Source organism: Nyctereutes procyonoides, unplaced genomic scaffold, assembly GCF_905146905.1.
Source record: "Nyctereutes procyonoides isolate TBG_1078 unplaced genomic scaffold, NYPRO_anot_genome, whole genome shotgun sequence".
Taxonomy (NCBI): Eukaryota; Metazoa; Chordata; class Mammalia; order Carnivora; family Canidae; genus Nyctereutes; species Nyctereutes procyonoides.
Window position 1 is genome coordinate 57,866,392 of NW_026575133.1, and position 26,742 is coordinate 57,893,133.

Here is a 26,742-nt window from a genome sequence, read left to right on the forward strand (position 1 = left end):
GGGAACCCCACAACCAGATAGCTCAGCTACCAACTCCAGACAGTGTCCAGGGTTTTCCTCATGGAGGCCCCTGGGTACGGAGTCATGGCTTATGGCCAAAGAACTTACCTGTATTAGTGGGCAGCAGGGCCTCCAGGACACAGAAGGCAAAGCTAGCCAAGAGAAGAGACTCACTCCCTACTCATCTCAGCATGTGGGTGCTTGGGCAGTGAGCTAGAGGACACCCTCACAGAACTGTTTTCTGTACCCCAAAGTGAAGTCAGGATGCAGGAGTCATGGATGCTACTGGCCAGTGAAGAAATGGGATGAAACCAGATCTTGGTGGGAGGAAAGGTCCATAAGGACATGAAGACAGCAAATGGAGGCCAACTTTTCATAGAGACAAATCCTTGACTGTGAAAGGAAGGAGAGAAGTGAAGCTCAGGTTAAAGGATGTAGGATGGGGGACATTTGTGAATGTTCTCAGGAAAGTATGAGAAGGCTCACTTCCTGTGAAAGAAAGGTTGGACATTGGAAAGGGATGAAGGCCCCGGGGGCAGATGTAGGAGATGAGACCCAGAGGCCAGCTGAAGAGGAGGGGCCAGGGGGAAAAAGCCTGGAAAAAGCCACCTTGAAGCAGGCCTTCATGACCTCACAAAGCTGGCACACTCACCCCCAGAGTCCCAGAAACTCTGAGTCAGTCCTGGCTGGGTCTCCTAGCAACTGGATGCAGTGGCCATGGCACTCTTAACACCCCAGGGAGTAAAAAAAGTCTTCCAATTTCAGGTGAAGAGAAAACATGGTTTTTAAAAGGAATTTCTTCTGATTGGTGTAATAGTGAGGTGTGTGTGAGAAGTGGCCCCTCGATAGTGCTTCCTCCAGAAAGACACCTTGGACATGACTCCTTCCCCAGCACACCTCCTGTGAGGCCCACAATGGGTGTGTGCCAGCTGGAATGCCAGGCCAAAGGTTTATCAGCATTTGGAGCTCGGAGGTTGTTTTCCCAGCCTACAGAAACAGAGCCTGGCACAGAGGCTTTGTTCCTGCCTCCATTCTGAGGAGGGCCAGGGAGGTCCCTGGGGCTGGTCACCATGGGGTGCCACCCCTCACCAAAGAGCCTCAAGGCCCTGTGAGCCATTTGGGGTTGTTTGCCAATGTATATGGTTGTAAGTGTGAGGTTGTGGGGAGTGGAGAGGGAGGTTGTTGCTTTAAGGCAGGGAGGGGGCAGATTTTGTTGTTTTCTAAGAGCCAGTTCTGAGCTGAAAGGCATGAACAAAGGAGGTGTCTGTGGAGTAATCAAGACCCAACAGCAGGGCCTAGAGCTTGGGCAAGCTCCTTCCAGAACAGGGCTGTCCTCAGAGGGGTGTCAGGGCACTGCCATAGAGCTCAGGCAAGAGGACCCCATGTAACTATGTGCACGGGTCCGCTTCTGGCCTGCAGCCACAAGTTGATGGGAGGGTGGGCACCAGGCAAGGCTTTCCTGGTGGGGTCTCCCTCCCCACACTGGGACCTTGTTTTCACCAGTTGCTCCAGATCTCTCAACCAGTTGTCCCATCAGACACCAACCTGGAGATCTGTGAGCACTGCAGGGAAGGGCTGCTTGGGTCAGATGATGAGAGAGGAGTCTCTGCAGGATGAGGACAGGGCCCTGGACCTCCCCCAGGAAGCAGTTCTGCCATCAATTCCCCTACAGGAGTTCCCCCAGCCAAAGTCTCCTCTTACCCCAGAGAAGCAACACTCCCATTTTTGGTGGGTATCCATTTCTGCCCACCTTATATTAGCCCCTCCTTAAAAGGCACTTGCTTCTTCTACATCTGTTAATGATCTTTAAGAACCTTTCTGGAAGGACCAAACTCTCAAGTGAATTGGGTTCTTATATATAGGACTCTGATCAAGTGTGCCCCCCTGGTCTGCTAAGGTGCCTGAATTTTCAACAAGTAAGACATATTTCTTCTCCAAGAGCATAGCCTCACCAAGCCTCTTTGTAGTCATTTACACTTTAGTATGAATTTCATTATCAGCTTAATAACTCGGGCAACTAGTTAAGAATAGATTCAGAGGGAAGTCAAATTTTTTTTTAGGGAAGAGGAAAGAGGGACCATAGTCAGGACTTGAAGCCTGCTGGAGTCATATAAACCTGAAGCTCCAGTGGCTAGCATGAGAACTCTCAGAAGAAGTGGTGCTAGAAAGAAGAGTACATTCCCAGAAAGGGAAGGCGTAATTCTGCCCAAGCATACCCATGGTCCTGGTCACTCTTCAGGACGATGGGAAGCTCTGTGAAGACCCCAGTGGTTTGCCCAGTGAGGATGGCATCTTGATTCCTCAATCTCATTCTCCATCCCTCATATCATGCCCTGCAGAAACCAAAAGGTAGGGAGCACCTACGGAGACTGTTGAACTGGGAGGAGTTTGATGAAGTGAGAGACTCCCGCCGAAGCATTCTGCTGGATACCCTCTATGAAAGCATCATTTTTGCCGTGGGCAAAGGCTTCCCGTGGGTGGAAGTGGCCGAGGTGGTCAAGTTCACAGAAGAGCTGCTCAAGGAAACCAAAGGTATGGGGCATCTGCGGCAGGGACCAGTGAGGCTTGCTGGGGAATGGGGGGCATAGGATCCCCCCTGCAGTCTGCAGCCTCAGGAGTCCTCTGAGGAGCTAGGAGCCCCTTTCTTTCTTTCTCTGACATTTAGCATCCTCACATGCTCATAAACAGGTTTCTGTCTAGGTTTCTGAGGAGTGAAGCAAACTGAATGTCCTTGCTGAGGCTTTATATTCATCTCACTGGCTGAAAATTTTCCACTATTCCAAGCTGTTCACACAGCAGCCTGGGTGTTTGTCTCTTGGTCAGTCATTTACACTTTAGTATGACTTTCACTATCAGATCAATAACTCTGGAGCAGCTGCCTGAAAGTAGGGTCAGAGTGGCGTCAGATTTTATTTTAGTGAAAATAATTTTTGTTTAGTTTTGTTTTTACTCGATATAAACATGTCACTCCTTTGTTTAAATCCCTTCGTTGACTCCCCATTGCATTCCTGAAAGACTGAAAATTGTTCCACATATCAGGGTTTTTTTTATAAATTTATTTTTTATTGGTGTTCAATTTGCCAACATAGAGAATAACACCCAGTGCTCATCCTGTCAAGTGCCCCCCTCAGTGCCCGTCACCCAGTCACCCCCACCCCCCGCCCTCCTCCCCTTCTACCACCCCTAGTTCGTTTCCCAGAGTTAGGAGTCTTCCATGTTCTGTCTCCCTTTCTGATATTTCCTACCCATTTCTTCTCCCTTCCCCTCTATTCCCTTTCACTCTTATTTATATTCCCCAAATGAATGAGACCATATAATGTTTGTCCTTCTCCAATTGACTTCTTTCACTCAGCATAATACCCTCCAGTTCCTTCCACGTTGAAGCAAATGGTGGGTATTTGTCATTTCTAATGGCTGAGTAATATTCCATTGTATACATAAACCACCACATATCAGGTTTTGATTTGCTGAATATCTTGGAGGAATCCTTTACAGGCATCAGGTTGCTGTCAGGGATGGGGCAAAGGCAGTCAAATGAGTTTATAGAGGGAGCATTTCTCCCACCCCTACCCTGGCTTCATAAGAGGAAGAGCATCTCTCCCTGTGATTCCATGGCACAAGAGAATGTAACCACACCCATCCACCCTTGGGCTGTGAGCTGCAGAGTCATTCGTTAAACAAAAATATGGAACAGCCCCTCTTTGGCTACCATTATAGTAATATTCAGCCAAGGATCATCAATAAGTGCTAAAACCAGTAGGTGAACGCTTGATGAGAAACTGGATATTTGCATACTCCCTTCCCACAACATTCTTACTGATCATGAAGGAGAAAAGAATACTTCTGTGTGAGGGAGCCTGGCAGACATCTCCTCCATCCAATGACCTAAGTCAACGTCATCAGTAAAAGTACATATGGAGAATCACGTTCCACCTGGTAGAGTGCAAAAGGAGAACACAGCATCCTTCAGTGATGGTTCTAGCAAAAACTCAGAACCTGGCCTAATCACAAGAAAGTACTAAATTAATGGCACTGAACAAAGTCCCTCAAAATCATTAAGGACCTGAGAACCAAGGTAAGACAGAGGAGTTGTTTTAAACGGAAAGACACTGAGAAGATGTGGCCACAAACATGACACATGGCCTCAGTTTGGGTCTTTTTTGCTATGAAGGATGTATATAAGGGACAACTGGGAAGACTTGAATGAGTCTAGAGATTAAGCAGTAGTGGTGTGTCAGGGGTGAGCTCCCAGTTCTGATGACTGTGGTTATGAATGCCCTCTGTTAGGTAACATATCTGAAGGCAAGCTGAGATGATGGGGCATCTTGTGGGCTGTTTATTCTTTAAGTAGTTTGGGAAAAATTTCTTTGCACTGTTTTTCCAGTTTTATTGAGATATAATTGACATATAACATTGTGTAAGTTTAAGGTATGCAACATAATAATGTGATATATGTACATACTGCAAAATGATTACCAAAGTAAGTTTCGTTAACATCCATCACCTCACATAGTTACAATTTTTTCTTGTGGTGAGAACTTTTAAGATCTACTCTTTTACCAACTTTCAAATATACAACATGGTTGTCACCGTGCTATACATTAACACCAGGACTTGTTTATCTCGTAACTGGAAGTGTGTACTATTTGAACACCTTCATCCATTTTGCCTACCCACCTCTGGCAACTACCAGTCTGTTGCATTTCCATGAGTTCAGGTTTTTTTTAATTCCACATGTGAGATCATACAGTATATGTCTTGATGCCCTTATGGTTTATCCATGCTGTTGCAAAAAGTAGAGTTTCCTTTTTTATGGCTGAGTAATATTTTTATGGCTAAAAAATAGAGTTCTTTTATCCATTCGTCCTTCTATGGACCATAGGTTGTTTACCTGTCTTGGCTGGACTGCTGTGAATAATGCTGGAGCGAACAAGTGGGTACAGATACCTCTTCAAGACAGGGATTTCATTTCCTTTGCATATATGCCTAGAAGTGGAATTTCTGGATCGTATGATAGTTTTATTTTTAATTTTTTGAGGAGCCTCCAGACTGTTCTCCACAGTGGCTGCACCAGTTTGCATTCCCACCGACATCACATGAAGGTTCCCTTTTCTCCACATCCTCGCCAAGTTTATTTCTTGTCTTTTTGATACCAGCCATTCTAACAGGTGTGAGGTGGTATCTCATTGTGGTTTTGATTTACATTTCCCTGGTGATGAGTTATATGGAGGCTGTTTTCATGGACTTGTTGGGCACCTGAATATCTTCTCTAGGAAATTGTCTATTTAGGTCCATTGCCCATCTTGATTAGATTATTTGGGGTTTTGCTATTGAGTTGTAGGAGTTCTTTATATTAACACCTTATCAGGATATGGGCTCTGCAAATATTTTCTCCTATTTTGTAAGATGTCTTTTCATTTTCTTGATAATTTCTTTTGCTGTGCAGAAGCTTTTTATTCTGATGTATTCCCACTTGGACTTTTTGCTTTTGTTGCTTGTACTTTAGGTGCTATATCCAAAAAATCATGGTCATGACCAATATCAAGGAGGTTTCCTATTGTTCTCTTGTAGGAGTTTAATGGTTTCGTTAGCTATTTTTTTAGTAGAGTATTTCTTTGCATAGATTTGGGCTCACACAAAATGGAGCAGAAGATACAGATTTCCCACAGAAACCCTGCCCCACACATGCACAACCTCCTCCACTACCAACATACCCCACCAGAGGAGGACATTTGTCACAATTGATGAATTTAAATTGATACATCATTATCACTCAAAGTTCATATATCAGGGTTCATTGTGCATTCTACAGATGTCAATAAATGTATAATGACATGTATCCACCATTAAAGTATCACAAAGAGTAGTTTCACTGCCTTAGAAATACTCTGAGATCCATCTATTCATTCCTCCTCCTCCACCAACCCCTCAACCACGACTTTTTACCATCTCCATACTTTTACCTTTTCCAGAATGTCATATAGTTGAAGCCATATAGTCTTTTCATACTGGCTTCTTTCACTTAGTAACACACATTTAAATTTCCTTCATGTCTTTACATGGTTTGACGATCCATTTCTTTTTAGCACTGAATAATATTGCATTGTCTGGATAAATCAGTTTATGTATCCATTCTCCTACTGAAGGGTATCTTGGTTGCTTGCACATTTTGGCAATTAAAAGCTGCAATAAATATCTGTGTGTAGGTTTTTATGTGAACATAAATTTTCAACTCCTTTGCATAAAAAACAAGTAATGAAATTGCTTGATCATAAGGTAAGAATATGTTTAGTGTTGTTGGAGACTGCCAAACTGTCCTCCAAAGTAGCTGTGCCATTTTCCATTCTCACCAGCAACGAATGAAAGTTCCTATTGCTCCCCATCCTCACCAACATTTGGTGTTGTCAGTGTTCTGGATTTTGGCCATTCTAATAGATATGTAGTGGTATCTTGCATTTTCCTGAAGATATATGATGTGGATCATCTTTTCATATGCTTATTATATATATATATATATATATATATATATATATATATATGAGAGAGAGAGGTCTTTGGTGAGGTGTCTGTTAGGATTTTTACCCATTTTTCAAGAAGGGTGTTTTATTTTTGTCAAATGTTAAGAGTTCTTGGACTCTGTTGGATAACAGTCCCTTATCAAGTGTGTCTTTTGCAAATATTTTCTCCCAGTCTGTGGCTTGTCTTCTCATTTTCCCAACAATGTCTTTTGCAGAACAGAAATTTTAAATTTTAAAGAAGTCCAAATTATCAGTTCTTCTTTCATGGGCCATGTCTTTCTATTGCGTCTAAAAACTCATCACCAAACCCAAGGTGATCCAGGTGGTTTTATATGCTGTCTTCTAGAAGTTTAATTATATTGTATTTTAGATTTAAATCTGTGATCCATTTCATTTAATTATTATGAAGGGTGTGAGGTGTGTATCTAGATCCCATTTTTTTGCATGTGGATGTCCAGCTGTTCCAAAACCATTTGTTGAAAAGAATATCTTGGCTCCATTGTATTGCCTTTGCTTCTCTGTCAAAGGCCAGTCACCCATATTAGTGTAGGTCTATTTCTGGGTTCTCTTTCTGTCTGCCCCATTTATTTGTCCATTCTTTTGCCAATGCCACACTGCCTTGATTATGTACTCTTTTTGAAACTTTTCTGTATTTCTTCATTTTGAAGTGTTTAAGTACATTTTTTTAAACATGTGACACATTTGGGGTCCTCCTCTGGAATTCTGACCAAGGTCTCCAACAGCTGCCAAGCAAATAGAATACACAGTACCTTGTCCCTCATATATAATGTCCTCATTCCTTATGCACCCAGAGCTAAACGACCAATCCTATCAGTAGTACCCCAATGTCCCTCCCTAATCTCACAACTTTTCACTAGCAACTTGTCTACCACCATTTCTAACCCACCTCTTTCTGCTTTCAAATCTTGTACTTTTACATCCTTTCACTGAACTGCACAGTGATTTTCTTCAGACACAAATAAAATCCCCATCACTCTGCTTCAAGCCATTTAGTGGCTGGCACCGAATTTCACATTTTATGTACTCATGGATCAGCCTCTTTTTATTTCTTACGCTGCTCATGTGCCCTTCCACTTCTCTCCTCCAAACCAGTGATCCAACTCTGAAGTCTTGAGCCAGATATGGCACTGCTCCTGAGCTGGCTTCAGAGATACTTGGGAAACTTCATCCTAGCCTAGCCTCAGTCCCCCTCCCCAAGCCAGCCCTCACCCCTGGGGCTTTCCTGGCATCCCTCTGGGTCCCGCTCCCTGCTGCTCACAGCAATGCACAGGTACCAGAGTTCAGCCCTATGGGCTGAGCTCTGCAGTGGCTCATGGCCAGAACAAACACTGACGAGCGGGAAAAAGAATGTCAGCCCCAAGCAGGTGGGAACTCGGGCTCTTTCAAGTTTCCATCAGAGCCTTCCACAGGCTAAGCCCGTGAAAAAACAATCAATGATGATGCAAACCCAACTTCAAACCCCAGAGATTAGATCATACTGGAGTTTTCAGCATTTCTGGTTATCACATAACTTGCCAGCACAGCCAGCCTATACTTTGTGGACTTCTAAAACTTTGCAGTTGGAAGATGACCCAGATCTGAGTGATCTAGAAACTTAATTTCCTCTACTGCAAGGAGCTCCTTCAACCAGCCAACAAGGTTCTCCCAGCCTCCACCGACACCCTCTAAGCAACAGGGTGCTCCCTCCTTCCAAGGCAATTCTTCCTTTGTACAACCATGCCTGTTATTTGGAAGCTCCTATTTATACCTAGCTGTAACTGCCTTCTGTACTTTTTACTAAAATGCTTAAAGTCTATCCTCTAGAACCAGAATGTGGGCCCCACAGATATTTCATGAGATTTATATAATTTGACTATCATGACTTTGCATTTAGACTAGACATCCCCAGTTACTTTTGTCATTCTCAGTATGGCATCATTTCCATAGACCCTCTTCCCCTACCTCCCCACCACTGCCCTCTTTCTTTTTGCCCTTCTCTGGGCATACTGTGTTTGTCAATAGCATTCTTAAAGTATGTCATCCAAATCAAAACATGAAACAGGCTGCAATTTGATCAGTGAAGTGATCAGGGATTTTATCACTTTCTCTGTCCTGTTGATGATGCTCCTATTTATATAGCCTATGGGTATATACTTTATCAACATCATATACTTTATCAACATCAAAGTCACATTGATTTATATTGAGCAGGCAATCTCACATGGGAATCATTTTTCCCATCCTACCCTTGTGCAATGGCAATTTTGAACATACACATAAGACTTTACAATCATCCCCACTGATTCCACCTTGTCAGTGTTGGCCCAATCTTTCTTTCCTCCTGACATCTTTTAAATCTTGATCCTGGCTTCTCCAGCTTACAAATTCTTCCTCTTACCTTTAAATCATCTCAAAATTTGAGAAACATAGTCGGTACAAACACTGAGTAGGAACAAGCTCTTGGGTGGGCCCCTCATGTCTGAAATTTGACTCACTGAAGACAGAATTCAACAGGAGGCTCAACATTCAAAGGGAACGTTCCAATCCTAGTTCGGTCCCTTACTGGATGTATGGTTCTGGGCAAGTCACATCACCTCTGAGCCTCTGGTTACACATCTAGAAAATGGAAAAAGCAAGAGCACTCACTCCATGGGATTGCTTTAAGGATTAAATGAGGTAACATATGTAAAGTACATAGCATGGTATTTGGTGCCTAGTAAGTACTCAGTGAGAGCTAGCTATTATTCTTAGGAGGGAACCTCACGCACTTGAGACTTGAGAGAGTGATGTGATTCAGAGATGGCATGATCAGATGTGGCTGCATGCACTTTGAGGCAGTGCCCAGTAGGGATCAGCCTCCAAATGTACACAAGCAGCTTCATTTCCCTCCAAGGGCAGCAGAGACCATCCGAGGTCTTTCTCTTCAGATGCCAGCACTAACCCAGCTGACTCTGCAACACAGGGTGCGGGGCAGGACAATGAGCTGAGAGCAACGGGGCTGGCACTACAGCCAGAGGCAGGCCCAGGAACTAAAGGAAATTGGCAGACTTGTCTGGGAAGTGGGGATGGAAGAAAGAGGCAGACAAGATTGTTCCTCGCTCCACGCCCAGGTAACTGACTTGTGAGAGCCGACTCGAGAGCAATACCAAGCTGGCTGTGGTTTGCAGAGTATACAATGGGGGTACAGTGAGAGCGCCCATGCATATAGAGCCACACTAGAACCTGAGCAAGGTCCTGCTGACCTTGGGCCCCCCAGGGTGCTATTCGGGACGATGCCTGTTGCTCCTGAAGATGGTCAGGCTGGCCCAGATGGCACCTCCATGGCAGCCATACCCACGCTGCTTTCCAGAAATCTAGTACAGGGGCACTTGCAAGAGCATGACCAAGTTCATGAGTACCCTGAGATAGGGGATAGAATTTCAGCTGAAGCCTCCTTCTTCCCTAGGCCTTTCCTCCTCGCTCTACAGTCAACCCCAGTCTCTGGCTAGACTGGTCCTCAGCATTCCTGGAGCTCTGGTTCAAGTCCTGGTTCTGCCATTTCCTGCTGTATGACCTTGTGAGAGTCCCTTAGCCTCTCTGTGCTTCAGATCACTCTTAGTACAAGACGAGAACAGGAATGGCACCAACTTCCTGAGATCGTTCAAGATAGATGAGTTCATTTATGTAAAGCACGTGGCACAGTGACTGGTACATGGGAAGCCCTGTGAAGGTGCAGTTGTCTGGCCCAGTTCTTCAGGGGTTCCAGGCACTCCCCTGGGCTCCACTGTCCATCCACAAATGTAGGTCTTACCTCTACAGTAGGAGGCAGCGCTTCAGCACTGTTCATTGAGGGTGCCTGGTTTGCTCCTCTTGGCTTTGTTCCCAAACCCCTGCCTTTGCTTACTTAGTTCTGTTTCCATTCTACCCAGTTCCTGACCCAACCTTGATCTCTTTCTCTCCCACCTGGTATTGCCTGAGACACACTACCCAGGTCTAGACCACAGGCTCATGTACCCTTTGCTCCTTCCTGTACCTACCAGCTCTGGGTTAAGCTCCTCTCCTTACCTGGGGCCCAATCCTAGTGGGGGCTAACTGATCCAGTGTCCAGTGACAAAAGGGCACCTGACATCAGCTCCATCTGCTGGAGGGTGTTTCCAAATGTTCTTTCTGTTCATCCTGCCCCTGCCAAGGCCCTGTCCACTTATGCTGCCTACCACCCCTGAAATGCCCCCCTGCACTGATCTCAGAGCCCAGGGTCTTCTCACACTCCCATACCCTATGCCATCCGCTCATCCTCTAGGTCCCCAGACTTTGCCACCCAGAGCCAATCTCAGAGCTTCCCACATCAGGCCCAGATTTGGCCCACTCTCTCCCCACCATGGTGCACCTTCCCAAGACCCTCTGTACTTCACAACTGGATTTCTGGACCTGCATCCTCTCTGGGCACCCACATGCATGCAAGCACTCCCCCACCCACCCACCACTAGCAGTGGCTGTCTTGTTCATGTTTCTCAAACCCTGTGTCCATGTGAGTGCCCTCTTTCCTGCTCTATTTAGATCTAAACTCTTCCCCCAAAGTGCCATGGTTAGACAACAAGAAAATCTAGGTCCTTAATTTCAATTTTTCTCCCACTGTTTGTACCCCCCTGCCAAGCACAGCATGTAGCATACAGTAGGGCTGCATGAAGAAAGTGAATGAAGGAATGGATGGATGGATGAATTGATTCTTGGTGCTCCTGGAAATGATAGGTCCTATATACAGAGAGAAGATTAGGGTGACTTCGTTGAGTGTTACACATCCATGTGATGTTAGAGGCAGCATAGCAGAGCGATTAGCACCAAATTCTGCAGTCAGAAGATTTGGGTTCAAATCCTACCTCCTCTAATTACTGCGTGACCTCAGAAATGTTACTGTACCTCTCTGCACCTTCATTTCCTCAGCTCTAAAATAGTGGGCATAATAGTACCAATTCCTAGTGCAGCTGGGAGGATTAAATGAGACAGGGCCTGCAAAATGTACAGTGTGGTGACAGGCACATAGTAAATGTTTAACAAATGTTTGCTCCCCTGCACACATGGAAGTAAGGTGGTATGAACGGAAGGTGCTGGCAGTCCAGGACTATAAGCTGCTGTGTGCTGCCCTTCAGAGGGCTCACCATCTGCACAATTTCTTGTCTTTCCCTCACTTTGTAGGCAAGACTGCAGATGTATTCAAATCACAGGACAGCAGAATGGAGGTCCAGACAACTTTGAGCCTGGCCCCTCATGGAGCCACCCCACGCCCATGACCTGCTCTGGGCATACATGTGAGGAAGTGCCATTGCCCAACAGCACAAGGGAGAAGGCAGGTATTCCTACCCTTGTTAGAGGATCTGGGCAGGAAGAGCTGGCAAGACAGCAGGTCAGGTCCCAAAAGAGTTGTAGCCCTTCCCATCTCACAGACCACCCTGCCCCTGCTCCGGGGTACACATCCTACCTATCACAGGTGATGGGGTGCAGGATGCAGACAATGGGATCCCATTGGTTGGCCAGCTCACGTGCAAGCTTCTGTTTCAGGGATAGTGTCCATAGGTGGACTGTTGGTCTTCTTAGAAGGGAGCTTCTCCAGGGATTTCTTGTTGCTGTTGTTGTTGTTGTTGTTGTTGTTGTTGTTGCTGTTAATCTGGGGCTAGGGATGGTTGAGTTCTGTTTGCATACTAGATAACAAAGCTGGCAGATGGTATTTAAGGAGGCTCATGTTTATATAACAGTGATTCAGAGCTTTGACAGGACAGCTGCCAGCCCAGCTTATCTCCTGGCCCAATCAGGCCTTTATACCAGGAGGGAAAGAGTTGCCCTTTATTCAAAAACATAAGCTGATTCTGTCCTGGCAAATGGTTCACCAGGATATTCTGGTCTCAACCCCAGGCCAGATGAGAGTCCTGTCGACCTCACCCCTTCTGCCAGCCTGCAGGAAGCCCGGGGCAGATCCCATCCTGCTATCTTCATAGAGCCTGGAGTGGAGTCACCAGACACAGCACAGAGAAACAATAAGCTGCCAGCTCTGTCCTGGTGGAAATTGCAGGAAGTGGGCAGATTTTGCACACCCTGTTGAAGGTCTGGGAGAGGAGAGGAGAGGAGAGGAGAGGAGAGGAGAGGAGAGGAGAGGAGAGGAGGGAGGTGTTAGGGCATATGGGAACCCTGAGGTCTCCAACTTCACATCTGGGAGTGGCAGAGATTTAGGGTACCCAGAAGGCCCTGTGCATCCTGTCTCTGACTGGCTTATTGCAGAAGGTGAGGGGTGGGAGGGGAACAGCCTCTCTTGCCCCAGGCTTTGTGTCTGATGCTTTCCCTAGACATGTGGGCTAGAATATCTTTCCTTCTGGCTTGGCCACATATCCTGGGGCTGTGAGGAAGTGGGCCTTGATGATCAGTTGGTGAAGGCATGATGTACTAATCAGGTGAGTGCCCAGGAGGTCATGGCACTGTATTTGTAGTTCCATCCATGGCCACTCCTGATTTGCCAGAAAATGTCATCTAGGCAGCCATGGGATAAAATGCAACCACACTATCTGTCCCCCAGCAGCCTGTGGCTGCCAGGAGGCATTACTTCCCCCCAAGCTACCCTGTGCCAGTTTTTCCTGCCAGAACACTAATGGCCATGCCCAGGGTTTACTCCACCAGCCCCTGAGTACCCCACCCCACATCAGGGAGCCACCAGCAATTCAGGACCAGCCCAAGCCAAGAGAAAATGTACCATCACTATTCTTGGAAAGTAGCTTCTCCAGCAGCCCTCTCCAGGGAGGCCTGAGTCCAATGCCTCTCCTGCTAAACCCTGAGGAAGAAAGTTTGACTACAACTTCTTTGTTGCTGGAGAGTGGAAGCTTCCACAAAGGCCATTGATTGAAATCTTGAGAGAGCACTTCTTGGGGCAAATGGGCAATTGCAATCTCAGAGATACCTCTGTGAGTGTATCAGTCTGCTGAGGCCATCATAAAGTACCACAGACTGGGCAGTTTCAACAGCAGACATTTATTTTCTCCCAGTTCCAGAGACAAGAAGTCCCAAGATGGAGGTATCAGCAGGGTTGGTTTCTTCTAAGGCCTCCCTCCTTGGCTTGCAGACAGCCACCTTCTCCCTGTGCACCTCACACAGCCTTTCTGGTGTGTCTTTGTCCTAATTTCCTCTTTTTGTAAGGACACCAGTCATATTGGATTAGGCCCCCACATGGCCTCATTTAACCTAAATTATCTCTTTAAAGACTCCATTTCCAAGTACAGTCCCATCCAGAAGAACAGGAGGTTAGATCTTCAACATATGAATTATGGGGGACACTATGTTAATTCACCTTGTAACACTGAGTCACAGCTCTCCAGATGAGATTGTGCCAGTTAGTAGGCTAGAAACCAAGACTGTGCCATAGAAACCCTCCCCAACCTTTCCCAAAGAACACACATCCTGCAGAGGGAGGTTCAGTGAGGACTCTGTGATTCTGGTATTTTCGCACGTAGCATCTATAATCCTCACTGTGATCTTGCATCATTGTCATTATTTTAATGATGAAGGAATTGAGGTCCAGAGTTGAAGGAACTTGGCCCAGGTCACACCTCCAGTAGATGGAGTTGGGATTTGAACCCAGGTCTGTCTGACAGCAGGGCACATGCCCTGCCATGTGACCTTCCATCTTGACCAAAGGGATCTGTACACAGAGCACCTGAGAGTCTGAGAGGCATGAAGCCTGGGAAAGCACCCCACAGTGAGTGGAATGAGACTGCTGGCATGCAGGAAGAGCTGAGTCCCTGGAAGAGCCAGGTGTGGAACACCTGGAGGCAGGGCTCCTAACTAGGTCACCTGGAGTTACAGCCTGTGCCTGGGATCCTGACCCCCAGCAGGATGGCTCCAATGTGGTGGGTGGCACAGACCTGACTGAGAAGAGGAGCTGTGTCCTTTGGCTAATGTGTTCTGGCCTAGATGTGCCACCTGTGTGTGGGCAGGTGGTACCACTGCCCTCAAACCCGACCTCTGGCCCTTTAGAGTGACCTCATGCTCTGCCTCTAACTTCCCCTGTCCTTCCCTGGGTCAGCTGGACATGCTGCTCAGTCTTGGAGTCCCCCAACATCAAAGGGGATAATACATGAGTATGAAATAGCTTATTTTTAGTCTAGGTACAGTCCCGTGTCCCTAAGACCGTGGGATTACTTAGTCATTTGTAACTCAGGAATGAGGACAGGATGATGATGAAGATCCAAAGTCAGGACCCTCTTTGCTAAACTTGAGATGGCTGCAAAGCTGGCCATGAGGCACCCACAGTGTCCTTAGATGTGGCTATGGAAGATTGTCAGCCTGTCGGAAATCATCATAACTTCTTAGAATCAAAGAGGGACCCAAGAGATGACCTGATTCAAACCCCACTAAACCACCACACACATATTATTCGATAATCCTCTCACCAGCCAAATGCCTGCTCACTCCTCAAGACTAGACTGCTCCGCTAATAAATCTCGTTTCTAGAAAGTTCTTCCTGCTGCTGAACTGAAACGGGTCCCTTTGAGCCTTCTGCCTGAAGACTTCTGTTCTGTTCTCCAAAGCCTCCTCCATGAATCAGCTAATAGACCCCACTTACTCAGCTATTCTGCAAACATGGCCAAGGCATGCTAGGATGGAGAAGATGGGACATCCACTCAGCTGTCCCTATGCACTGAGCTATACTCACAGAACACCTCTCTAATGTTCACAGCAATTGCAGGTGGTTGGGTACTCTGTACCTATTTCACAATGATGCAGCTGAGGTTCAGAGAGGTTTGGTAACTTGCAAATTATCACACAGTAAATGTCATTAACCTTGAGATCTTCTGGCCCCAAAAGATCATCTGTTCTTCCTGCCAAAACTCTTTAGCATCAGGCATGCAAACTTCTTAAGTTTGCATATAGTTTAACTATAAAGAACAAACTGGTGGTTACCATGATGTGGTAGGTCGGGAGTTGGGTGAAATAGATGATAGGGATTAAGGAGGGCCCTTGTGATGAGCACTAGGTGTCGTATTGAAGTGTTGAATCACTATATTGTACACCTGAAATAATAGAACACTGTGTATTAACTAGCTGGAATTAAAATAAAAACTTAAGCAAAATAAAAACACTTCCTTTTTAATGAAAAAAAACTTCTCAAGGAATAGGGGTGAGAAACAATGAGGGGGTGCATGTGCTAAGCGGATGAGGGGAACATTTTGGGCAAAGAGAAGAGCTTCGGCGAAATCCAATGACAATCTAAAATATGTGGCCCTGTCTTTGTCCTTTGAGTCCCAGGATAGTGAACACAGGAAATCTTTAAAAGATCAACAAAATCTTTATAATTCTGCTATTGGGGTAGATTTTTTTCTTTAATGTGGTTACTGGTTTATCTTAAAATCAAAAACAAAACACCTAGTGGGCAGGAGACTAGTAGGGAGTTTCCTCCAAAAATTAAACATAGCATTGCCATGTGACTTAGCAATGCCACTTCTGGGTATAAACCCCCCAAGAACTGAAAACAGGGATTTGAACAGATAAGTGTACATCCATGTTCGTGGCGGCATTGTTCACAATAGCCAAAAGGCAGAAGCAGCCCATTCATATGGGTTAACACGTCTGTCAGCAGATGAACAGATAAACAAAATGAGATGTATGCACAAAATGAAATATTACTCAGCCTGACAAAGAGGGGAAATTCTGGATGACTTTTGAGGACATTACACTAAGTGACATAAGCCAGCCACAAAAGGCCACGTACCTTAGGATTCCACTTGCATGAGGTATCTAGAGCAGTCAGATTCACAGAGGCAGAAAGGGGCCTCAGTTTCCCATCTCTAGTGTGAGAGGATTAGACTAGTTCGATAGTTGCCGAAATATGCTTCTTGGTCTGAGAAACTATTTGCCTCAAATAAATTTGAGAAATATTGCATACGCTCAACCCTTTTTGGCCATTCGCCGAGCCCACTGGCATACTAAGGGCTCTGCTTAATTTCTTTTGATTCAATATATCTTCAAAGTTTCTGGCTACAGAACATTCATTTCTATGTGATACCAATTGCAGAACATCCTTTGGAAAGCCATGACCAACTGGATTGGTGGCCCCTTCCAATGTCCACCTCCAAGAGTCTACAGAGAGAACCCACAGCTACCTGGAAGTGGATGGTTGGGTCAGGTTGGGGTTTGAGTTCTGGCTTCCCCCATACCACCACCTGTGTGTCCTTAAGCAAATCCCTGGACTCCTTGAGCCTCAGTTTCTGTCATGGGTAAAATGCCTACACCTGCCTCACAGAGCTAGGAGGGGTTGGGTGGAGCCTGAGATGACCCAGGGCACGTGGGGCTCAGTGGGAGCACCCCAAACAAGAATCCTCTGCTGCCTGAAGGCAAGCACACCCTGTGTTCTGAGCTGTCCCTATCGTCAGCACCTTGGTGTATATGAGTTTGGCAGAACCTTACCCTGAGCAGAAAGATGGGCAGGGGACAGCGTTCGGGATGCAGGATGGTGGTGAAGACATGGGTCCTATGCTTCTGTCTGCTTCCCACCAGCCCAGGCCAGCCCTGGCAGGTGCTAGGAAGTTAAGCCAGCCAGGCTGCAGCCTGACTTGGTTCCTCCCCTTCACGCCAAGGCAGGGGCAACCAAACTGGTTTGTCAGGGGGCCCTGGTGGCACCTGGATCCTCCCCCTCACTCCCACCCAGGAGGAGCAGCACCTCTTCACTGTTCCCAGCCCTTCCGGGACATGGCACATCTCCCCTGCTCTCACCCAGCCCCCGACCCCGCATAGGAGGGGCAGGAAGCCAGAGTGCCTGGTCCAAGCCCAGTGCCTTTTTGCCCTGACTCTGGAGCATCTGGTGTTGTCGCCCCACCCCCGCTCTCTCCCTCCTCATGGCCCTCCTCTATTCCTGCGTTCCATGCAGGTGCTGGGCTCCAGGGGTTTGGGGACCGTCTTCAGGAAGTTCCCAGCAGCCAATGCAAATGAAGGCCACTCCCTGTTATTGAAGAGCAACCTGCACGTACAGATCTGTCCCCCCGGCAGCCAGAGGCTTCTCTCTGAGACTTAATCCTTGGCTTTCTGAGTCATTGGAACCTTCTCAACCTGCAGCAAATACACAATGGTCTGAGGGCCAAGAAAGTGTGTCTCACGAGCCAGCTTGGGATGATCTTTGCTGAAAACCAGAGCTGGTCAAAAGAGTCTTGGGCCTGGAAGTTAGAATCCAACCCAGGCACTCCTTCTCCTGTGACCCTGGATGAAGTCCATCCTTGGGCTTTATGACCCTGAGGCTAAGGCCACAGCTCATGCCCATAACAGAGCACCTGCCAGGGTGACAGGCAGCTGGGAGCACTTGCCAACATTTGCTGAGGTCACTCAGCATGACTGGGCCCTCAGACTTCTCGATTCAAACCTGGGCTCTGTGCATGCCACCAGGAGCCGAATCTAGAAGACCAAGGGCCGGCCTTGACAAACCAGGCAGTTGTAGCTGCCCACATCTGGAGGATGCAGGTGATCCCAGCCCCGTGCTATGCCAGGCCAGGCTGGAGGAAGGACAGGGCACTTGCCACTATGTTCATTCAGCTCCACGGAGCCCAGAGAAGATGAAATTATTCGCCTCACGAGTTTCACACACAATCGCCCCTACACCAACCTATGGTCTAGCTTTGATTACCAGAAATCAATGACCTCACCCTGGTCCCCCAGACTCTGAGATTCCCTTACTGATCATCCCTGCCATCCTCCACACACCACCACCATTTCTCTGAAATGCCCATCTGACCCCTCCCTTCTCGGCTTAAGAACTCTGAGTGACTCTGCAGCTCTCGGTCAGAGTTCTGTATTTCCTTCCAGAAATGTGATGATTCTTTCTATGCACACACTCCCCATGGGGGGGGGGGGAAGTCATGTGAAATTCTGGATGTAATTTCAGAAGGTGTCAATCAGTCCCAAGGCCCATCCTTGGACTTCCTTGGGGTCCGTGAATTCTGGTTAAAGAGCCCAACTTGTGTTTTGAAGTCTAGCTCTTTCACATGACATACACAAGCTTCCCCTTTGCAAACTGAAGACACCAAGCCCTTCTGTTCCCTCAGGTGAGTCCCCCAGACTCCAGCTTTTCCTCCCAGAAACTCTGAGCCATGTGGATTATGTACATGGCCACACTGTACCCCACTTCCAGCCTATATCCCTGCAGTCCCTTCTCTGGGAGTGCCCTTTTCCACCATCTCCTGCCAATCTCTGTTCTTCCACTCTGGGCTCCAATGTTCTCTTTGTAGGAAGCCCTCCATGGGTCCCGGCTCCCCAGCATCCTGATCCAGTCCTGATCCCCACGCAAGCCCCTACCTTCCATCCCTCTGCCCGCCCCACCCCCACCATGCACACACACACGCACACACACGCTCTCTCTCAGTAATAATCTTTAAAATTTTTTTTGATATTTTATTTATTTATTTAGGAGAGACACAGAGAAAGAGGCAGAGACACAGGCAGAGAGAGAAGCAGGCTCCATCCAGGAAGCCTGATGTGGGTCTCGATCCCGGGTCTCCAGGATCACGCCCTGGGCCGAAGGCAGGTGCTAAACCGCTGAGCCACCCGGGCTGCCCTTTAAAATTTTTTAAATAAAAAGCTATCAACATCCAACTTAATGTTACACCTGTAATTCTAAATAATTTTAATGTATTTTATTTATTATGTAAATTGTAATTGTCAAATTACATAATCAAAGAAGCAATTTAGATAGGTACATAATGATAATAGCAATGCAATTAAATATTTATTTATTTATTTATTGTATATTTTTTATTGGAGTTCGATTTGCCAACATATAGCATAACACCCAATGCTCATCCCATCAAGTGTCCCCCTCAGTGCCCATCACCCAGTCACCCCATCCCCCCGCCCACCTCCCCTTCCACTACCCCTTATTCGTTTCCCAGAGTTAGGAGTCTCTCATGTTTTGTCTCCCTCACTGATTTTTCCCAGAGGGGGAATGCAATTAAATCTTAAAATGTCATTCAAAATTGCCATTTCTTTAACGAAAAAAATTTACAAAATTAATTTTTTAAAATTATTTTCAGTAAACTTAACTTTCGACTTTCACTTCTTACAGTAAATAACTAAATTATGGGCAGGAGGGGGTGGGAGGGGGTGGTTCGGGAGGTGTCTGTGAGAAGGTGGCACCCCCTGGGAGTAAGAGTATGTCCATGGCCAGCAAGGGGGCATCCTAGACCAAGTCCTGGCACAAGGGTATGCAGGATATGGTGGAAAAATAGGGGAATGCCAGCATGCCAGGCAGGAGCGGGGGCGGGGAGGGGGAAGGCAAGTTTTACACAGAGGAAGACCATGATCTGACTCATGTTGTGAAAGGGTCATTGTTTTAACACCACTCAGGCCGAAGACCAAATTCCTCCCATAGGGGCTTAGGAGGCCCAGCACCACCAGGCCACTGCCCACCTCCCAACCTCATCTAGAACTCAATCTCATCTTTCACCAGCTGATTTCTAGCTTCCCAACCCCTCACCTCCAGCCTTTTGGTTCCTCAAATAGGCCATGCTTTCTCCATCCACAGGGCCTTTGCACATGATGTTGCCCTTGCCTGCTTTACTCATTCCTTCTTCTCTTTGCCCAGTGACTCCTCTGACATCTCATCTCTTTCATCATGTCCTCAGACAGTTGCTCCCTGGCTTCCGTGACAAAATCACTTGTTCCTATTCTGTACCCACCCAGCCTGTATAGCTCTGAGCAGAGTTATGCTCTGTGTGTTTTCTCCTTAGCCCTTCATGGCCTCCCTGGAACCTGAAAGAGCTCTTGACACCTGGAAGGCCCCTAACACCTGTTGGATGGTTAAATGAATAGTTCCATCATGCACTTAACATCAGAATGTGTCCATTTACTCACTAGCTACCCATTGGCCCTACTGAGCACAAAGCCTTGTGCTGAGGACTGAGCATTTGTGTAATTGTCACCTCTTCTACAAACTGGATGCTCTCTGAGGGCAGTGGTCATGTCAGAGATGAGTGTCCTACCTGTATCATGTTCTATTAGTGGCCCCACCACTCTTCGAGTGTCCTACAGTAAGCACCTGGGAGTCATGTAGGTTGCTACCACACTCCACATCTGACAATCAGTCCTGCCACTCAAACCTGCTCCTGCCCACACCTGTTGACCTAGCATTCTCAGGCCACAGCAACTCCCATCTGCACAGGGCCACGCCATGCACCAGCACCACGTGACCATCAGTGGGATCAAGTTCAAGGCAAGCATAGCCATGTGTACAACCTGCCTACAACACAGTGCAGACCCTGCACTGCCTACAGTGCAGACTCCTGGCTTCTGAATACAGCATTCAAGGCCCTCCCGTCTGTCTTTCACCTACTTCTCCACTCAACACTTGCCATATTCTGCCTCCATCTTTGAGTGCCAACAACAACAAACCCAGTCTTGTTCTCCACCCATGCCATGCAGCTTCTTGCCCCAATGCTCTCACTCAGGCTATACCCAAGAAGTGCCTCCCTCTTTACTGGCTCAGTCCCATTAGGCCTCTCAGATGTAGCTCATGCATTATCTTCTCAGGGGGATTCCCTATCCTCAACTGTACATTCCTCTTCACCTGATTCTGTTTCTTTTTACACATGTACTGTAACATTTACTTGTGTGTTTCTCCTGTGAACACCTTGAAGGCAAGGGATCTATTTATCGTAGTATTGCCAGATCTAGCATAGTGCCTAGTAATTAATTAATAGGCACTCAGTAACAGTTGACAAATTAATCTTGGATGAATGGGTGGATGAGTGTTTGGATAGATAGGTGGACAGGTGGGTGGATGGGTGGATGGGTGGATGGGTGGGTGGATGAATAGATAGAGAGATGGATGGAAGGAAATATAGATGTGGCCAGGAGAGACTTTTCTCACAGGGCAGGAACAAACTCTTCTTTCCCTACAGCATTTATTTTTTTTAAATTCATCCTATAGTATTTATTTATTACTACCTTGTAGCAGGCTTTGTGCAAGGCACTTGGACATATCATCCCATTCGATCTTATAACAATCCTAGCAACTAAATATAATTATTCTCCATTTTACATCTGTGGGAATGAAGGTCGAAGTGTCATAACTAGAAAGGGTCGGAGCTGTCCCAAGCCTCCAAACCCTCCCTCTACACCACTCTGAAACAGAAGCATTCTCTTGGGGCTCTGAGCCATCTGATTGGCCTTGAAAAAAAAGGAAAACATAGCCCACTAACCTTCAATTCTGCACAGTGGAGAAGCGCCTCTTCAGGGAGGGGCTGAAGTCTAAATCCAAGTGACATTTTCCAACATATTATAACGAGGCTCAAAGTGAAGTAGTGCTCCATCTACTACTACTTTTCTAAGATAGTGATGCCCTGTCATCTCAGTACTCTGGGGAGATTTCAGGTAAATATTCTCACACAGAGCCAAGAGTGAGGAGCCAAAATGAACATACAATGGGAATGGGAGGGTGGAAGAGTTTACAAACAACTACGTGAGCAAGACTGATACTATCCCTCCTTATGGAGCATGGAGCCCTCTGGCTGGGAAGGTGGGAGACTCTACCAGGGTCCCATGGGGGGATCATACAAGAGAGACAAGGAAGGGGACCTAGATACAGCTCGGGCCTCTACTCCAGGAGGAAAGCCAGGCTTCCTGCATCCAGTGCTTGGTCTCTATCTTAAATAGATAAAACTGTGTAATCCCCAAAACATGTGACTTGGTGGTCATCTGGCCCAAGTTCTCATTCCACAGATGTAGATACTAAGTCAGGGAGCAAGAAACACTTGATTGAGTTTACAGTGCACTTCAGGGATGGTATCTGTGTGAGGACCCAGGTCTCCTTACACCAGGGCATGTTCTTTCTTTGTCCTTCGTCTAACCTCTCTCTTTGCCTGATGTCTATCCACTAAGGCACACACATCATTTAGCCATCACCCTTTACTGAACCACCCCCTGTGGTAAAACTCAATCATATGCTGTGAAGAGTCCTGCCTCCTTGACCACAGCACAACCCCAAGCTTTTGTTGGAGTTGAGGGTAAAAGGAGTGAATGGGAGGGGATGGGAGAAGACAGTTTGCATGGTAGAAATAATATATGCCTAGCTCTATGACACACATTTCCAGGATAATGGTTTCCTGAACATCTGTTTCTATAAGTTATCTCATGCTCCATACTTACTAGAATCCCTTTTTTTACATCTTCATCTCCTTTCCAAAGGGTTTGAAATGAAAACAATATAAATCACAGCTGAGGTAAACCTTTAAGATGAGAGTTAAGTCAAAATATAGGTAAGGAGTGGGATAATCCTATAAAAATGAGATAAATGTAAGTTACTACATAAAATTGGTGCTGAGCTTCCTAGAAGCCAAGGCAAAAGCAGAACATGATACACTCCATAGCTTTTTAAGAACTACTAAATGGTAATATAGAATAGCTTGTAGGATGTGGGCTCTGGTGTCACAGGGCCTGGGCTCAGCACCTGTATTGATCAGCTATTGATGCAGCTTTACCTCAGTTCACACTCAATGTCTGGCCCCTCTGTGCCCACAGGCTGCTCTATCACTGAGGCTGTGACAATTCTGGGGAATAAACTCAGAGATTACCAGGGGCAGTTCAACACCACCCACCTGCTGGCCCTCTGTGACTACTTCCACAATACCTTCATCCGCCACTACAAACTCTACCAGTATGTCCTGGGCCAGGACCAGGAAGTCAACCTGACCGTCACACACCTGGAAGTGTGTGCGCCACCCCAGCCCCTCCCTCTGGCCGAGGGCATGGACAGGGACATCTGGCAGCTAGAGCAGCAGGTGGCAGAGCTCAGTATGGCAGAGGTGCAGAAACGCACCGATATGCTGCTCCTGAAGGAGGCACTGCACATGGAACAGGATCACAAGCTCCAGAGAAAGTTCTCAGAGGTGCCTGAGCAGCCCAGCCGGGTTCTGAAGAGAGAGGTAAGGCTGTGCCTGTGAGAGGTGAGAGGATGCTCACCTGCCACATATAAATGCCCATCCCTACCAAGAAAACATCAAGGCTGGGAAGGACCCCATTTTCTGCATACGTGGGATGGAGGAGAAGGGGACAGTCAACTGAGCAGGGGCCACAGGGTTTGCGTGCATGTTTCACAAAACATTTCTGAGAGGTATAATTCATGTCCCCATTTCAGTAATGAGACGAGTGAGGCTCAGAGAATTTCATTAACTCACCCAAGGTCACCAAGCTATCAAGTGGTAGAGTTTACATTTTAACTGAAGCCTAGCTGGCCCCAAAGTCCAAGTTCTTTCCACTGCAACATTCATCAGTGACAGATTCCACAAAAAGAAGACTCCAGGCTCTGAACCACCACAGATTCTCTCAGGGCCCTTCATCCATCAAGGTCTGGGGGTGGGGGAAGATGATGAGGGAAGGTGCAGACAATGGGGATAACCCAAGATGGATGATATCATGAGGTAGGCAAAGGAGTGGTGAGTCAGAGAGAACCTAGGAAAGTCTAGCATGGATCTAAGAAATCGGGCTGCCCCCTTGACTAGTCTTAAGACCACTGAGGCTCCAGGATCCAGAGTCTCAATGACCAGCTCTTTGCTAAATGGTAATTAGCATGTCCCCAGGACAGCCAAACTCTAAAGGGCCTGATAGAGTCCAAATTCATTTTTTAAACTAGACTCAGGCACTTGTATCACCACTGCCACATCATCTGTGAACACAAGAGACAAGTGTGTGCATATGTGTATACACAACTGTGTGCATCTGTTGGGGGGTTTGGGGCTGGAGTGGAGGTAGAGACACAGGGCCTATATGTTCCAAAAGGTTTCTAAATTGTCAGCCAAGGAGTGAGTGGCCCTATTCCTTTAAATATATAAAAAATATGGATAATAAATCTAAAGAGAAAAACCACAGAACAAATTATATTCTCCTAAGGTTAAGTCAAGTCTCCCAGAGAAATAGCACATTGGCTGCCCTGAAATCTTAGTGCATTAAGATGTCCAGCAAGGAAGGACCCAAAAGAACTCAAGCAACAGCCTCTCTCCACCCTGAGAAGCCTTACTCTAGAATGTGTGAATGGGCCACAGATGTGAGGGGCTGCCTTCCTTCCCCTTCCTCTTCTCTGCACAGCTGTCCTTCCCTGCCCCTCCCAGTTTGCCTGCCAGCCCCCCATTACTTTGCTGCTGGTCCATGCCTGGTGAAGCTCATGGACTAGAGTCTCCTCCACTGTGTGCCCCTGGTCATGTGCCTGAACTAGAGACACTGAAAACCATATGATCAATATGATGCATCCTCTTGGAGTACAATCCTCCCCAAGGACTTAGCAGGGAAGGCCTGAAGGGGGAAGGAAAGAAAGTCAATGGAACCCAAAATAAGAACTGTGGGAGAGGACTATGGGGTATGGGGGTGTGACTGTAGGTAAAGGATCAGAGCCATGGCCAACCCAGAGCAGATCCGGAGTGAGATGAGAGACTTCACTCTCTTCCCAGCTATTGCTTCCCATTGGCTGAACTCAACCTAAAGCCAGAAGTCAAGGTAGCCAGTTGGGGCAGCCCTTATCAGTCATCCCCTCAAAGCACAGAATAGGGTGGAGAAAGGTAGCCAAGAGAGCTGGTGGGAGAAATGGAAGATTCTAGAACACTGAAAAAGATGCTGATATGTTCAGAACTGGATCCCAGGGAGGGACCCTATCTGCAGATGGCCTCAGCTTTCCCCAGAGCCCTAATCACCAGCCATGCTCTGTTTCTTCCAGGAGTTGGAAAATCTCATCAGTGAGGCCATTCACGTTCAGATAGAATGCCTGAAGGAGCTGCTGCAGTATGAGATACAGATAACTTTTGATATTTTGGATCTGAAACTACAGAAGAAGACTCTGAACCTCAAGGCTCCTATCCCTTCCCCACTATCGATCACTGGCCAGCCAGGCCAAGATGAATCCCTTAAGCTCCACAAAGCAAATAAAGGAAAGAAAGCAAAAGCAAAGAAGAAGTAGAGAACCCCTGGTGCCCACTGACGACGGAAAACTCTGATTGAGGAAAAGCCGTTGGCAATCATGAAAGTATTGTGTGATGCAGTCAACACCTAGTAGATCAGAGATGTCTAGTGATTAAAAGAAACAAATCAGTCTTCAGATTTCTTCTCTTCTCTTTCTGGAAACCGTCTTCCACCCCATAAAAATCCAACCCAAATGGATTTTCCCTGCATGGTGGAAGAAAGTTGCCTTTTTCTGCTCAGCACAGAATCTGTGCTCCATGGGTAGGCAAACATCTCTTGTTGACTAAGCCTGAGTTTAAGTGCCAAAGACAGAACTACCACCAGTGGGTTTAAGTGGATAAGAGTAATGGTGACACCAGGCACCAGGAAGGACTTCCAGCTAACACAGTGGTTCTCTGGCTAGTGTGGGAACAGGTCCTGAAATTCTGTTTCCAATCTGCAATTTGTACAGCAGGACTGGTGGCCGGTAGCCTGCTATGCACGTGCTGTTTTCCCCTCTAGAAGACCCAGAGCCACCTAGAGCCTCTCTGGAAAACCCTTCTTTTTGTGAGAACCTAGATCACTTAGACTGAGGCAGGGGACCCAGTGCTGCCCTAGAAGCTAGAGACCTGGCTTTAAACCTAGATCTACCTCTATTCTGCTGTGTGATCCTGCTCACATCTCTTCTGTCTCTTGCTCCCAGCTCTCTCTCTGTCAGTGGGGGCATTGCTGGCTAGTGTCGGGTCTCTCTCCCACGCTAACCTGGGAGGGTCCCCTCCACCCTGGGAGAGAGATGAAGCATGGTTGGCTATTCCCAGTTTTCAAGGGGGTCAAGTACCCACCTGAAAGTCACACAAGAGGCAGGGAGAGAATTGGAACTAGAACTCAGGTGTCTGGACTCTTCTATCTGTGCCCTTTTCCCTATAGCATCATACCTCATGGTGACAAGGACACAAATCCTGTTGTAGTTGGCTTATCACAGCCATATACCTGACAGGAGACTGTAGCCCCTAGGATCAGGGAGGAAAGGACATTATCACTTACTGCCTCTTCCCAGGCCAGAGATCTGCTCTGTCCATCTCTGCCATCTTCCCCGTGTTCTTGTTGGTGAGGGGATGGGCCACCGTGCAGTGTACCTATCTCATACCCATCACCTCACCTTCGCCACATTTGCCTTCTGGTCTTGTAACCAAAGTGTGTCTGGCTCCATATGTTTCCAGGCAAAGTCAGCCTACTTTTGGAAACCAAGCTGGATTCAAGTAGAGAGAGGGACCCCCAAGGAGGCATGTCACCTGCCCGCAGC

General features: G+C 46.9%; 1 protein-coding gene across 1 annotated transcript; it reads left to right on the forward strand.

The window, feature by feature from the left end:
* The first annotated feature begins 717 nt into the window (after positions 1-717).
* Positions 718-25,596, forward strand: CUNH8orf74 (chromosome unknown C8orf74 homolog). Its single transcript, XM_055345843.1, has 4 exons — positions 718-765; positions 2,340-2,532; positions 23,034-23,437; positions 25,219-25,596. The coding sequence occupies exons 1-4, from the start codon at positions 718-720 to the stop codon at positions 25,456-25,458; spliced, it is 885 nt and encodes a 294-aa protein (XP_055201818.1). The 3' UTR covers positions 25,459-25,596.
* Positions 25,597-26,742: the final 1,146 nt, after the last annotated feature.